Source organism: Lepus europaeus, chromosome 15 (assembly GCF_033115175.1).
Source record: "Lepus europaeus isolate LE1 chromosome 15, mLepTim1.pri, whole genome shotgun sequence".
Lineage (NCBI taxonomy): Eukaryota > Metazoa > Chordata > Mammalia > Lagomorpha > Leporidae > Lepus > Lepus europaeus.
Window position 1 is genome coordinate 33,294,112 of NC_084841.1, and position 14,908 is coordinate 33,309,019.

Below are 14,908 nucleotides of genomic sequence, written 5' to 3' on the forward strand. Positions count from 1 at the left end.
GGACCTTAGGTAGGAAGGAATTGAGAAATCAAACTATTTCTTTTCAGGGATATTTGAGAAGGGATGGACTTGTTTTAAAATAACTCCTATTTGTTCTTTGCTTGTATTTTTTAAAATAATTTATTTACTTGAGAGGTAGAGTTATAGATAGAGAGAGGGAGAGACAGAGAGAAAGGTCTTCCATCTACTGGTTCACTCTCCAGATAGCCACAAAGGGATGGGCTGATTTGAAGCCAGGAGCCAGGAGCTTCTTCCAGGTCTCCCACATGGGTGCAGGGGCCCAAGCACTTGGGCCAACTTCCACTGCTTTCCCAGGCACATTAGCAGGGAACAGGATTCGAAGTAGAGCAATTGGGACTTGAATTGGGGCCAATATGGGATGCCAGTGCTGCAGGCTGCAATTTTACCTTCTATGCCACAGCACCGGCTCCTGGTACATGGTTTCTGATTCTGTACTGAATATTTTCTTTTAGAAACATATATTTTTAAAATTTTAAAACATTATTTTTTTATTTGAAAGGCAAAGAGACAAGAAAGAGTGACAGAGACAGAGAGTCCATCTGTTGGTTCACTTCTCAAATGCTGGCAACAGCAAGAGCTGAGCCAGGCTGAAGCTAGAAGCCAAGTACTCAGTCTGGGTCTCCCAACTGGCTGGCAGTGACCCAGGTAGTTGAGCCATCACCAGCTGTCTCCTGGGTGCAGACTAACAGGAAGCTGGAATCAGACAGGGAGCCAGGACTCAAACCCAGTCATATTCCTGATATGGGATGTGGGAGTCCCAAGTGGCATCTTAACCACTATGCCAAATGCCCACCCCTGAAATTTATTATTTCTGAGGATGAAGTACTAGATTCTGCCAGTGATACAGTTAGGTGAGTTAGATGTTGATAGCTAAAATGAGAGGAGGCCACACAGTGCACTGTGTTCTTGAGGATGGATATGGGCTGAGGCAAAGAGCAGATGCCAGAAAACAGGACAGGAGCAGAGTATGTCTAGTGCAGCACCCTCCACAACTATAGCTGTCAAAGCTCAACAAGGGAATTGCTTGGTTTTCTACATACACCTAAGCACAAATGTGAATTTCTTTGGAATATGTAAAGAAATGGACCTGCTTCTATAATTCTAGAATGAGAGAAAAGAATATATGGTTGATGAGGTTGCACTTTTGTTCAAGTGAGATTATACATTTATTTTTCTAAAATGTCTGTTTCAGACATTTTGCAGCAAAATTTGTGTGAATTTTCTTCCACTCAATAGAAAATTCTATTAAAGTTGGTTTTAATTAAGGATGTTTATCAGACCTGTGTGCTTTACTGAGAGAGTGGATAACAATAATAGCTACCCTTTAAAATAAGCCTATAATAAATGAAAATATCATAGATGTGTCAGCCTCTAAAGTTGATGTTTTAAAATAGTGGCTGTTGGGACCAGCACTGCGGCATAGCGGGTAATCCCATGTGGGTGCCAGTTTGAGTCTTGGCTGCTCCACTTCCCATCTAGCTTTCTGCTATGGCCTGGGAAAGCAGTGGAAGATGGCCCAAATCCTTGGGTCCCTGCATCTGTGTGGGAGATCCGGAAGAGCCTCCTGGCTCCTGGCTTTGGATCGGCGCAGCTCTGACTGTTGTGGCCAACTGGGGATGAACTAGCAGATGGAAGACCTCTCTCTCTCTCTCTGCCTCTCCTTCTCTCTCTGTATAACTCTGCCTTTCAAATACATAAATAAATCTTGAAAAATAAGATGATTGCTGTTTTAGGATTTAGTCTTTCTTTTTTAAGTATAGTAAACAAAATTGACCATTTTAACAATTTTTTTTACAATAAAATTGTTTTGTTTTATTCCTTTAAGAGAGAGAGATAGAGTGGCAGAGCATGAAAGACGAGAGACAGAGAGGAAAAGGGGAAGAGAGAGAGAAACCAATTCCCATCTGCTGGTTCACTTCCCAGATGCCTGCAAGGCTGTGACTGGGGTGGAGTTGAATCCTGGAATCCAGAACTTGATCCAGGTCTCCTGTGTGAGTCATGGAAATCTCACCACGTCAGTGCTCACAGCTGCCTTCCAGGGTCTACACTGGCAGGAGGCTAGAATTAGGAGCCAGAGACTGGTATTGAACCTAGGCACTCTCAAATGGATTGTGAGCATGTCACCTGGCAGCTCAGCAACCACTCCAAATGGCCACACCCTCCTTCTCTTTCTTTTAGCAATTTTAAAATGTGCAGATCAGTGGTATTGGGTACAATCCCATGGTTACTACACTTGATCTTAGCCAAAAGGCCAGAAGTGATGGTACATTCCCATTGTTGTGCAGTCATCACCACCACCCATCTCCAGAATGTGTTTATTTCCTAAGCTGAAACTCTGTGTCTGTTAAAAAATACTTCCCCTCCCCATTCCCCCCCCCCATTGGCATTTCATCTCAATGTGAAGATATATATATATATATGTGTATTTTTTTTTTTTTTGACAGGCAGAATGGACAGTGAGAGAGAGACACACAGAGAAAGGTCTTCCTTTTACCATTGGTTCACCCTCCAATGGCCGCTGCGGGCAGTGCGCTGTGGCCAGTGCACCGCGCTGATCTGAAGGCAGGAGCCAGGTGCTTCTCCTTGTCTCCCATGGGATGCAGGGCCCAAGCACTTGGGCCATCCTCCACTGCATTCCCAGGCCACAGCAGAGAGCTGGCTTGGAAGAGGGGCAACCGGGACAGAATCTGGCGCCCCGACTGGGACTAGAACCTGGTGTGCCAGCGCCGCAGGTGGAGGATAAGCCTATTGAGCCGCGGCGCCGGCCAGATATATGGTTTTAAAATAGCAAAGCTACACATCTGGGTGAGGTTTAGGAGTGTGTTTATTTGGTTAACTGCACTATGAAGATAGCAAAGCTATATTTTTTTTCCATATGAAAGTCTTTGATCTATTGTGTGCACTTTTCACAAAGACATAATAAATTTTAGCAAATATTTAAACTCCAAATTCAAAATTTATCCTAAAATAAGTTTCCAATTATAATTGTAATACAGAGCTAGTTTATATGGTTTTATCACTGAGCTTTAATTCTGGCATGTGTTGATGAAGATTTCTCCACCTTGATGCTATTGGAATGTTGTATCTGGTCTTCCTTTGCTGTGGGAGCCTTGCCTGTGCGTTGTAGAACATTTAGCAGCATCCGTGATCTCTCCCCACCAGATGCCAGTAGAATCTCCACTGTGACAACTAAAATGAGCCATAGGCTTTGCCAAGTGACCCCTGCAGGGCACACTGCTCCTGAATGAGAAGTCCTGATCTAGATAATACCTTTTTAAAAAACATTTTATTTTAGAATAATTTTAGATTTTGGGAAAAATTGCAATATAGTTCCTATGTACTCTTCACCTATATTCCTATAATATTAATGTCTTATATAACTTGATATAGTTGGTTAAGACTAATAATGTTAGTTCAATGATATTGGGTAAATTACAATGTACTCAGATATCACCAGTTTTTCCATTAGTGTCCTTTTTTTGTTGTTGTTCTAGGATTCAATTCGGTATACTATATTGCATTTAGGATAATATCATCTCGCAGTGAAGTGTTTAAAGAATGAGTGTTGCTCATCAAGAGTGCTGGCCATGCAGGCATGCTTCACATTGCTACCACTTCTAAAAATTTATGCAAATTATACTGTAATTTCTAATGTGCTTAAAATTTCCAAAGTGAGGAAGTATTCCATGGTTTCTGTATTCATAAAAGTGTGCTCTTCAGATAAACTACCTTTATAGATATGTTAAATTGGTCTCTACTTTTATGATGCTGAAGTATAAGACATTTAATTCCTATTGTAATGAAACTGGCAGGAGGTGGAAAATCAGAATATTTTAGCAATTGCATTTATTTTATTCATTTGAAAAGGAGGGATGGAGAGAGGGTGAGAGAAGGGGAGGGGAGTGGAGAGGGGAGAGAGGAAGAGAGAGAGAGAGAGAAACACAGACTGACAGGCAGAGACATCCCATATGCTAGTTCAATCCCTAAATGCCCCCCCCCAAAAAAAAAAAAACAAAAACAAAAAACCAGAGCTAGGCTCTATGAAGCCAGGAGCCAGGAACTCAATCCAAGCCTCCTGCATGCGTGGCAGAGACCAACCACTTGAGCTGCCACCTGCTGCTTCATAGGGTGTGCATTAGCAGGAAACTGGAATGGAGACAGAAGCTCGAACTCAAACCTAGGAACTCAGTATCAGTTGTGAGCATCCCGAATGGCAGCTGTACCAAATGCCTTTTTCTGAAACCAGAGAATTTTAGGTTACTCACATTGCAGTCAGATATAGCTGAGATGGTGGTAGTCAAATTATGCTCTTGTAAGCTGGACTAAGGTGTCTTATAAGCTGGACCAAGGCATATAACCTACTGTGCCACGGTGCCAGCCCCAAGTTTTCTCATCTTTCAAATGGGTGTTTGTTAGGGAAGATTTAATTTGGGGCCTGCGTGGTGGTGCACTAGGTTAATCCTCAGCCTGTGGCACCAGCATCCCATTTGGGTACCGGGTTCTAGTCCTGGTTGCTCCTCTTCCAGTCCAGTTCTCTGCTGTGGCCTGGTAAGGCAGTGGAGGATGGCCCAAGTGCTTGGGTCCTGCACCCACATGGGAGACCAGGAAGAAGTACCTGGCTCCTGACTTCGGATCGGCATAGCACCGGCTGTAGCGGCCATTTGAGGAGTGAACCAACGGAAGGAAGACCTTTCTCTCTGTCTCTCTCTCTCACTGTCTGTAACTCTTACCTGTCAAATAAATAAATAAATTTAATTTGACAGTGTTCAAGAAGTACATGACCAAGTGTAAATGCTAAAAAAAGAAGCTATGTGTATTATCCATGCAATTATTTTCAGTGTAAAATATTTTAGATCTTTATTATTATTCCTTTTTGCTGTACAAACTCGTTGCAGTTAAGAATACTACAGGCCTTGGTTCAACAGTTAAGATAATACATTGTTTACTATGAAGAAGCTGTCTCTCCTGATGATTGTTTCTCCTTTGTCCTATTTTTTCAGACTCTCCTTTAACACAGGCAGTGCCTGAATGTCAGCGCTGGGAGAAACTGCAGAATTCAAGATGTGTTTGTAAAATGCCCTATGAGTGTGGGTAAGCTCTGTCTACACATTTCTCTGCCTTCCTTTATTCAGGATAATCAGGGTGGCTTGAAGATGCTAGTTTTTGCTGAATCAAAGGTGTAGTTTACCAAGAGTTGAAGATATTTTCAGTTTAATCTGGCCCATCTGCTGCCTGATTTTTGCCTGGGTCACCAGGGCTTACAGCCATGGGATTAGCAGTTCTCTAATCTGGCTACTGAAATTTCAAGACTGAAGGACTACTGAAACACTGTTATCTGTGTACAGAACAAAACGCTTACCTAAAGATTTCAAGCTTTACAGGATTAGGGCTGAAATTCTCTTGGGACATAAACTCTTAAAGCAATACTGATAGAGATTTTGATTATTTCGTTTTAAAGATTATTTAAGTTTGTTTATTTAAAAGGCAGAGAGGCAGAGACAGAAGGACATAGACAAATAGGAAGAGTGAAAGATCTCCCATCTGCTGCCCTCAACAGCTTAGACTGGACCAGGCTGAAGTTAGGAGCCAGGAACTCAATTTGGGTCTCCTACATGGGTGGCAGAGACCCAAGTACTTGAGCCATCACCTGCTCCTTCCCAGGGTGTGCATTAGCAGGAAGATGGTTGGAGGGTAGTGCTAGGTGTGAAACTAGGCACTCCAATATGGAATCCCAATGAGTGGCATCTTAACATGTGCCACAAGGCCCACCCCACTTTTCCGCTTCTTGAAGCTACTTCTCCAGATTTATGTTAGAAAATGCCGCCCACTGGAAATTCCTCCCTTGTAAGAGGATAGCTGAAGTGCGGTAGTTGTTATGTGCCTGTGTCATGGTCCTTGTGGGACACTGATGGCATAATTACATTAGAACGAGAATACATTTGTTAGCGGACTATTTATAAAAATATGGGCAGAATAAAGGAGGAGACTACAAGCCATAGAGTCGTATTCCTGGACTGTCAACAACTCAGCCATAAGTCTGTGTCCAAACCCTTAGGAATGAGGAGAGGAGTTTGCAACACTTGGAGACAAAGGAGGGCTTTGTGGAGATGGCTGCTGAGGAGGAGCTGAGGCTATGTTTCAGGACCTCAGAGATCCCACAGGAGTGAGTCGGGGGGATAAACATCCAAGCTGCAATTTCTTCCTGGCCTCCAATTTCCTGCCATGTTCCCCATTGATCAAGCCCACTGTAAGCTGGAGGGCGAAGGAGTCTGTAATATGTTCCAGGGAGTCTATAATGTGTTCTAGGCATGTTAGCCTCGTAGGCAGAGGGAGAGCACTGGAGAGTAACCTGGGAGGGAAATGAGAAATATCCAGCACCTGGGCTTACAGCGCATCTTTAACGCTAAGAATCAAAACACAAATATGCTAGTTATTACTTGGCTTTTGCTTATTGTGGTCATCAAACCCATATCTAACTTCTTGAGCCTACAGTAGGGAGTAGAGATCATATAAAGTAACTTCTAGTGTGAAGACAATTACAGCCAAACAGTGTAAGTGGAAATGGTGGTCAGCCCGGACACATTCTGGTTGCAGTATTCTAACTGCTGTTATTCTCTATTAGTCATCGTTCACTTCGATTCACTTTCATTCTCTTACCAACTTCTCCACTTCATTTGGTTTATCTGCAGTCTTGTAGACAGGCTATGAATTTTCATATGATTTCCTGGTATCAGATACTGATAACAAGGTGGCATTTTAAGGTCTCTGCCCCACCAGCTCTTTTGAGTAGTTCTATTTAGGCTTTAAATGAACAGATTGAAAGACATATGTGGGGCCGGCGCCGCGGCTCACTAGGCTAATCCTCCGCCTTGCGGCGCCAGCATACCGGATTCTAGTCCCGGTCGGGCCACTGGATTCTGTCCTGGTTGCCCCTCTTCCAGGCCAGCTCTCTGCTGTGGCCCGGGAGTGCAGTGGAGGATGGCCCAAGGGCTTGGGCCCTGCATCCCATGGGAGACCAGGAGAAGCACCTGGCTCCTGGCTTCGGATCTGCGCGGTGCGCCAGCCGCGGTGGCCATTGGAGGGTGAACCAACGGCAAAGGAAGACCTTTCTCTCTGTCTCTCTTTCTCACTGTCCACTCTGCCTGTCCAAAAAAAAAAAGAAGTGAAAAAAGGGATTCTTTTGTAATGTAAATAACTCTAAGAAATTAATCTCTTGGTCAGAGAGGAAAATATTAGAACTAAATAAAGCATGTGGATGTAGACTCTTTCTGACCCTGTCTGGCATATTAAGCTACTTCAAGAAGTTTGAGGAAATTAAAAGACAAATTTATTTTGTACAAATTTTTTTTTTAAAATCTCTGCATAGTTTTTCCATGATATACATTTTCCAAGAATTAATTTTGAGATTTTTATTTATTTGAGAGGCAGTAAGGGGGAGAGAGAATGAGAAAGAGTGCAGGATCTTCCTCTTGTCTGCTGGTTCACTCCCCAAATGCTGTGGGGAGCTATGCTGAGGCTGAAGCTGGGATCAGGGAACTCGATGCAGCTCTCCCACATGGGTGGCGGGAACCCGATTACTTGAGCCATCACTGCTGCCTCCCAGCATCTGCATTAGCAGGAAGCTGGAGTCAGGAGCCAGACCCAGGAATCAAACCTTGGTTCTCCTATGTGGGATGTGAACATCTTTGCCTTAGGCAAATGCCTGCCCCTTCACTGACTTTTTGAAGACCTTTGGTACAAAAATGCTTTGTTATCTAAAGTCTCACTAAATGTAATGTCTTTCTATTTATCAGCATTCAGAAATGTGATTGTTTTTATTAGTGACATCCTAAATAGCTTAATCTTACCATATTAGCACCAATGCTCAAGAAAAAGGTAATATGACTTAATATATACTAAACTGATCTTCTGTATATAAAGAGAATTGAAAATGAATCTTGATGTGAATGGAAGGGGAGATGGAGCGGGAAAGGGGAGGGTTGCGGGTGGGAGGGAAATTATGGGGGGGGGGGGAAGCCATTGTAACCCATAAGCTGTACTTTGGAAATTTATATTCATTAAATAAAAGTTTAATAAATGAAAAAAAATAAAAAAAGAAAAAGGTAATATGTAGTGAACATATTTCTGAATTCTTTTGTAAGCATAGATAATTTAAACAATAGCCATGGGGAGGGTTAAGCCACTGCTTGCAATGCCAGCATCTCATATTGCAGTGCTCATTCTAGCTTGGTCTGCTTAACTTTTGACCCAGCTTCCTGTTGATGTGCCTGGAACACAACAGAGAATGGCCCGTGCTTGGGCCCCTGCCACCCATGTGGGAGACCCAGATGTTATTCCTAGCTACTGGCTTTGGCCTGACCCAGACCTGGCTGTTGAAGTCATTTGGGGAGTGAAATGCTGGATGGAAGATCTCTCACTCTTTGTCTCTCCTCTTCTCTGTCACTATGCCTTTCAAGTAAATAAATACATCTTAAAATGCAATTTCACCTTCCTTTGAAAATTTAGGGTCAATAATTATTGGGCAACTTTATATTCTAGACATAAATTGTCATGGCTATTGGGCTAGAAGTAGTGTATTTCTCCTGCAGTCTCTGCCTGTTTGATTTTTGATGATTTTTTTTTGTCTCTTTCATCATTGTCAATTAATTCATTGGCTGCTGCAGCAGGCTTTACCTTCTCATCTAACTCTCTGTGTCTGATCTGTTGTAGATGAAACTAGCTCAACACTAGATATCTAAGCTTGTAAAAATCATGAGCAAGTAAAGAGCAAATATGTTTATTTGGAAGATCCGAGGGCGTTGAGCCTAGGAATGAAGGGAATTCCAGTTTCTGTTCCATCTTTTGCTGTGGCTCATAACATCTGGGGCAATGAGCTCAATGTCTTGCTTTCTACTTTTCCTTCTCAGCTTTTAAGGATGGAAATCTTGTAAGTAATATATAATTAAAAATATTCTTTTCAGATCTTCCTTGGATGTGTGTGCTCGAGATGAGAGAAGCAAGAGGACTCTGGCCCTGACAGTTTGCAAGCTGCATGTACTTCGCTGTCAGGGTAGGAATTACACCCTCACTGGCATGGACAGCTGTGCTGTGCCTGCTACAGTCCAGAAAGCTTGTGGTGCATGTCCACTGTGGGGAAAGTGTGATGGTAAGGGGCACTTTATATTTGTAAGTATGAGTGACAAAATGACAGTATTGAGTTTTCTAAAAACGTAGTTTCTAGGTTAGCAGGGATCAAAGCTGATATTTAAGGATGTCAAAGACTCAGATTGGTTTGACAGTGAGCTCTGACACTTCCTCTCCTGGGGAGGGTTGTAGATCAGTTACCTAAGCCAATGAGGACCTATTCATGATGCTCTGAGTGGTCCCCAGACATGGGTGATCCCCACTCCACCCCCAAGACTTTTCTCTTTTATTATCCTTATTATTATTACTGTTTTAAATTATGTGACAGGTAGAAACACAGGGGAGGAAAGGGGTGGGGGAGAGAAAGGGAGAGAAAGTGAGAGAGGGCGAACAAGCTCTCCCTTTCTCTGATTCCCCAAATGACTACAGTGGATGGAGCTGAGCCAGGTTGAAGCTGGGAATCAGGAACTGAATCAGGTCTCCCACAGGGTGGTGTGGACCCAACTACTTGAGCCATCACCTGCTGCCTCCCAGGATCTGCACCAGCAGAAAGTGGAATCAGGAGCAGAGCCTGGGTACTCCAGTATGAGCCAGAGGGGGTCTTAAGCAGTTCTTAATTGCCAGGCAAATGCCTGAACCATCCATATTACTTACTCATTTAAAGAACAGACTGCCATTTTGTAAAAACAAAAACTTCATAAAAGATCTGTAAAGGGAACGGTAACTTGCCACAAATATTAGGCAATTGTAAAAATACATATAATATAGCAAAGTTGTAGGTTCTAGCTAGATAATGCTCTGAGATGGAGATGCTGTGATAAAGGAAGTTTAACAAGTATTTGAGAGGTGTTAAAAACATGCTAGTGCCAAGAGGATGTTTTATCCTAGAAATAATTGAAAGAATAAAAGAGGAGTTACTTTCTCAGATTACAATTCAATATTAGCTACTGCTGTGTCCAAGTAGCACTTACAGTGATCTTTTTAAACAAGATTTTTTTTATTTGAATGTCAGAGTTACAGAGAGAGAGAGAGAGAGAGAGAGTCAGAGAAATCTTCTATCTGCTAGTTCATTCCCCAGATGGCCACTACAGCCAGGGCTGGACCAGGAACCAGGAGCTTCATCTGGGTCTCTCATGTAGGTGCAGAGGCCCAAGCACTTGGGCCATCTTCCTTTGCTTTTTCCAGGCCATTATCAGGGAGCTGGATTGTAAGTGGAGAATCTGGGACATGAACTGGTGTCCATATGGCATGCTGGCATCACAAGGGCCACTTTACCTGCTGTGCCAGAACGCTGGCTCCCTACAATGATCTTGAATACTGACTAGGGCGCAACACACTTCCCACAGTTTGGACAGTACTGTGAAATGGGAAGAGTTAGATAACTGGAGCCTAGTCACTGCCTTAAGCTTTGCTATCTGTAAATTTGGGAACGGGGCTGTGTGATCTGCCAAGTTTCTGTCAGTTCTTTGCTCCCTCCCACTCCTGGCCCATCCCTGCTCTCACTCCCTCAAGGGTTGCAGCATGGATGATGACATATGAGTATGAACTCAAGTCACGTCTGGGTCACCTTGGATTTGGTGCTCACCACCACCCTCTGGCTGACCTTGTCAGCTCTCTTGGAGCCATCTGCTTGGCGTATTTCAGCTTGTACTCCTCCTTCCCCCACCAGATTCCTTCCCTTCAGATCGTATTTCTGGTTTGTTTTTACAGGATACATAGCCTTTAGCATGCCATGCCTTCTTTCTCAAAGAGAATTTAATTCCTGTTTTCTTTCTCACTGTGCTTGAGCCTTGACTCTTGGCTCCTTCTGGGGGTCTTCTCAGTTGGTCTGTGGGGTGAAATATTGCACTCAACTCACAGGCTCACCAGGGTAGCAGCATCTGGGAGGAGAATTGGAGAGGTCTTGACTGGGATAGAACTACCTCATGTGGGTCCAACCGATAAAGTCTGGCACCAACCTCAAAACCCATTGATTCCAAGTAGAGCAAAATGCCTCAGTTTCTTGGTCCTACTGCTTTTCCAGCAGATAGTTTATTTTACCACTTAAGGCAGAAGTTTCTACAGCTCTCTAACCACCACATCATTGCTTTGGGAATAATGTGTTTTGACCCTCCCACCTCCATAATGTTCCATTAAACCTCTCTTGCTTATTTTTTCCAGCCCAGAGCAGCAAATGTGTCTGCCGAGAAGCAATGGAGTGTGAAGAAGAAGGGTTTAGTATTTGTGTGGAACTGAATGGCAAGGAACAAACAATGTCTGAATGTGAGGCCGGTGCCCTGAGATGCAAAGGGCAGAGCCTGTCCATCACCAGCATAAAGCCCTGTGCTGTGGAAACCCAGTAGGCTCCTGAGGGCCCTGGTCAACTTCCTGGGCTGCACTGACACACCTGTATCACTGAACACTTAGATGCTTTGCCAGCATGGAGGCACATTCTTTCTACTTCCTTTCCATTGGGTTTCCTCAATATAAACTATTTAAACACACACACAAACACACACACACACATGTATATATATAAATACATAAAATATATATACATGCACACATACATATACATATATAATTTATATATAGCAATATATACATATATACATACATATATATAAGATTTATGTATATATATATACACACATATATCAAGCTACTATATAAACACACCCTTTGTTTTCCCAAATGTGAATGCAGATACTCTTGTTTATCTTCCCCTTTTATGTTTCAGAATACAGAATGTTCTTGAACCTTTGCATGAACTAGCTGTGTGTTCTTGGAAAAATGGTGAACCTTTCTGGACTTTGACTTTTTTTTTTTTTTTAATCAAGAAAACTAGAGGATTAGATTAGAGAAATTTGAATGCTCCATTCATCTGTATGATTCTATTAAAATGATTGACTCAACTCATGGGCCAGAACACTACAAATTGATTATGAAAACAGAAGGAACATGATTTCCTGATTAGAGAGATTGGCTTCCCTCATTGAAAGCAAATAGAAGGGGATCTAAATAGAAAAAGACAGATACAATTATTCCCATCCTGAGTCGTAATCTCACACTTCACTCTATTGAGTCAACTGCCACATGTAGCGATCCCTATTCTTGTCAGGAGATTGAACCATTTAAATGTCAGAGCAGAATTCATTATGCTGTGGTCACAGGGGCACCTTCTGCCTTGTTGTCTGAGAACAAATACAATTCAGTCTTCTCTTGGGGGCTTTTGTTTAGAATGTATCAAACACAAGACGTGCAGTTCCTCCACTCTCCTTTTGTGAAAGAAGCATCAGTTCATGCCTCTGCATTGAGCATATTTGAGAACAGTTTTCCCTCATGTGGATACATGCCTAGGTTTTTCAGGAGGGTATGCAGCTCGAAGCATCCATCTTTTATTCATTCTTAATTCACTTTTCATCAATACAAAAAACTAGTTGGAGGTGAAATGAGTGGGCTTAAATATAATTTAAAATATGCTTTTATATACAAATACTGCCTCTAATTTCTGATTCTGGTGAATATGTTTCAACCAAGCTTAAGATGACAAGGATAAGAATACTTTTCTGCATAATTTTCTGGTTCTGTATTATGTTTAGTTTTAGATGCTATTTCCATGAAGACTGGTTAGCGTGTTCTTGCCTGAAGTTTTATGAATGATCCAGATCTGACTACATATTTGTTTTAAAAGTGCCCTCTTGAGGGAAGATGCAGATATAATGTATGGAAGTTAACAAGAGATAGATTTCAAGTGACTGGAAACAATAGCTTCCAGACACTGCTACTGCATTTGTTAGTGGTTATTACGAACTTAATTTCTACCCTGGGCAGGGGGGTAGGACTCGAGAATGCCAGACTCAGGTGAAGGTCATAAGACAATGACTTAAACAAGTCAATTCCTTTGCTAGGAAATATGTCAATATCTTTCCAGTGATTTCTGTTCTGAACTTAACCCATTCTCAAATTTTTCAATTCTGTCAATATTTTAATGATACAATATTTATCTCAAAGTTACCATAAATAGTATAGTTATTGCTCAACTCTTTTTAGGTGTTCTATTTATAGGACAATGTAGCGTGAAACTAGTACAAGGTAGAATTATGTTGCTTATGTGTTACCACGATCCCCTTTATATAGAGGACATGGTCAGCATGATCAAGTGCTCCCAGAGCCTGAGGTCTGAAATAAACTACGGGTTGGGCATTCCTAATCTGAAAATCCAAAAATCTGAAATTTTGAGTTTCCACTGGAAAATTTACATCTGACCCCAAGGACTGGGGCCATCCTCTACTGCTTTCTCAGGGCATAACAGAGAACCGGATTGAAAGTGGAGCAGCCAGGACTTGAACCAGTGCCCATAGGGGATGCTGGCACTGTAGGTGGCAGCTTTATCTGCCCTGTCATAGTGTTGGCCCTCAAAATGTCAATTTCACTCCAGTACATTATGTTTTAGGTACTCCATTAGTTACCACAGATCAGGGAAAACATATGGAATCTGTCTTTTTGGACTGGCTAACTTTGCTCAGGATAATGGCTTCCAGTTGCATCCATTTTGTTGCACAAGACAGGATTTCATTCTTATGGCTGAATAGTATTTCATACTGTATATATACCAAAATGTCTTTATCCAGTCATCAGCTGATGGACATCTGGGTTGATTCCATACCTTAGCTATTGTGGTTGAGCTGCAATGAACATGGGAGTACAGATAATTCTTTCATATGCTGATTTCATTTTCCTTGGGTAAATTCTTAGGAGTGGGATTGATGGGTCATATGGTAGATCTATTTTCAGATTTCTGAAGTATCTCCGTGTTGTCTTCCACAAAGGCTGCACTGGTTTACATTCCCACTAACAGTGGATTAGGGTACCTTTGTCCCTACATCCTCACCAACACTTATTGTTTTTTGATTTCTGTATGAAAGTCATTATAACTGGGTGGGAGCTATTGACCATTTGAATTTATTCTTTTGAAAAATGCCTGCTCAAATCCTTTGCCCATTTTTTGACTGGATTGTTTGTTTTGATGTTGTAGAGTTTGTTGAGCTGTTTATAGATTCTGTATATTAATCCTTTATCAGTTGCATAGTTTGTAAATATTTTATCCCATTCTTTTGGTTGCCTCTTCATTTTGCTGAGTGTTTCTTTTGCAGTGCAGAAGCTCATCAGCTTGTTGTAATCCCATTTGCCCATTTTTGGCTTTGATTGCATGTGCTTCTGTGGTGTTTTCCAAGAAGTCTTTACCTGTGCCAATGTCTTGCAGGGTTTCCTCAATGTTCTCCAATAATTTGGTGGTATTAGGCTTTTGATCCATTTTGAGTGAATTTTTATGTGAGGTGCAAGGTAAGAGTCTTGTTTCATGCTTCTGAATATGGAGATCAAGTATTCCCAGCTCTGTTTGTTGAAGAGACTGTCCTTGTTCCAGGGATTGATTTTAGCTCCTTTGTTAAAGATAAGTTGGTAGTAGATGGGTGAATTGATTTCTGGCATTTCTATTCTGTTCCATTGGTCTACACATGTATGTGTTTTTTTTTCCAGTACCAGGCTGTTTTGATTATAACTGTCCTGTAGTATTTCTTGAAATCTGGTATTGTGATGCCTCTAGCTTTGTTTTTGTTTTTTAAGATTTCTTTAGCTATTCATGATTTCTAATGTTTCCATATGAATTTTAGCATCATTTTTTCTAGATCTGAAAAGAATGACCTTGATATTTGATTGGAATCACATTAAATCTGTAATTGGTTTTTGGTAGTATGGACATTTTGATGAATCTGATTCTTCT

General features: G+C 41.8%; 1 protein-coding gene across 1 annotated transcript in view; it reads left to right on the forward strand.

The window, feature by feature from the left end:
- C7 (complement C7) overlaps positions 1-12,668 on the forward strand; it is a 69,672-nt gene extending 57,004 nt beyond the window's left edge. The window contains exons 16-18 of the mRNA XM_062211767.1: positions 5,022-5,112; positions 8,982-9,166; positions 11,305-12,668. Of these exons, the coding sequence (XP_062067751.1) occupies positions 5,022-5,112; positions 8,982-9,166; positions 11,305-11,486 (458 nt within the window). The 3' untranslated portion in view covers positions 11,487-12,668. The remainder of the gene's footprint in view (positions 1-5,021; positions 5,113-8,981; positions 9,167-11,304) is intronic.
- Positions 12,669-14,908: the final 2,240 nt, after the last annotated feature.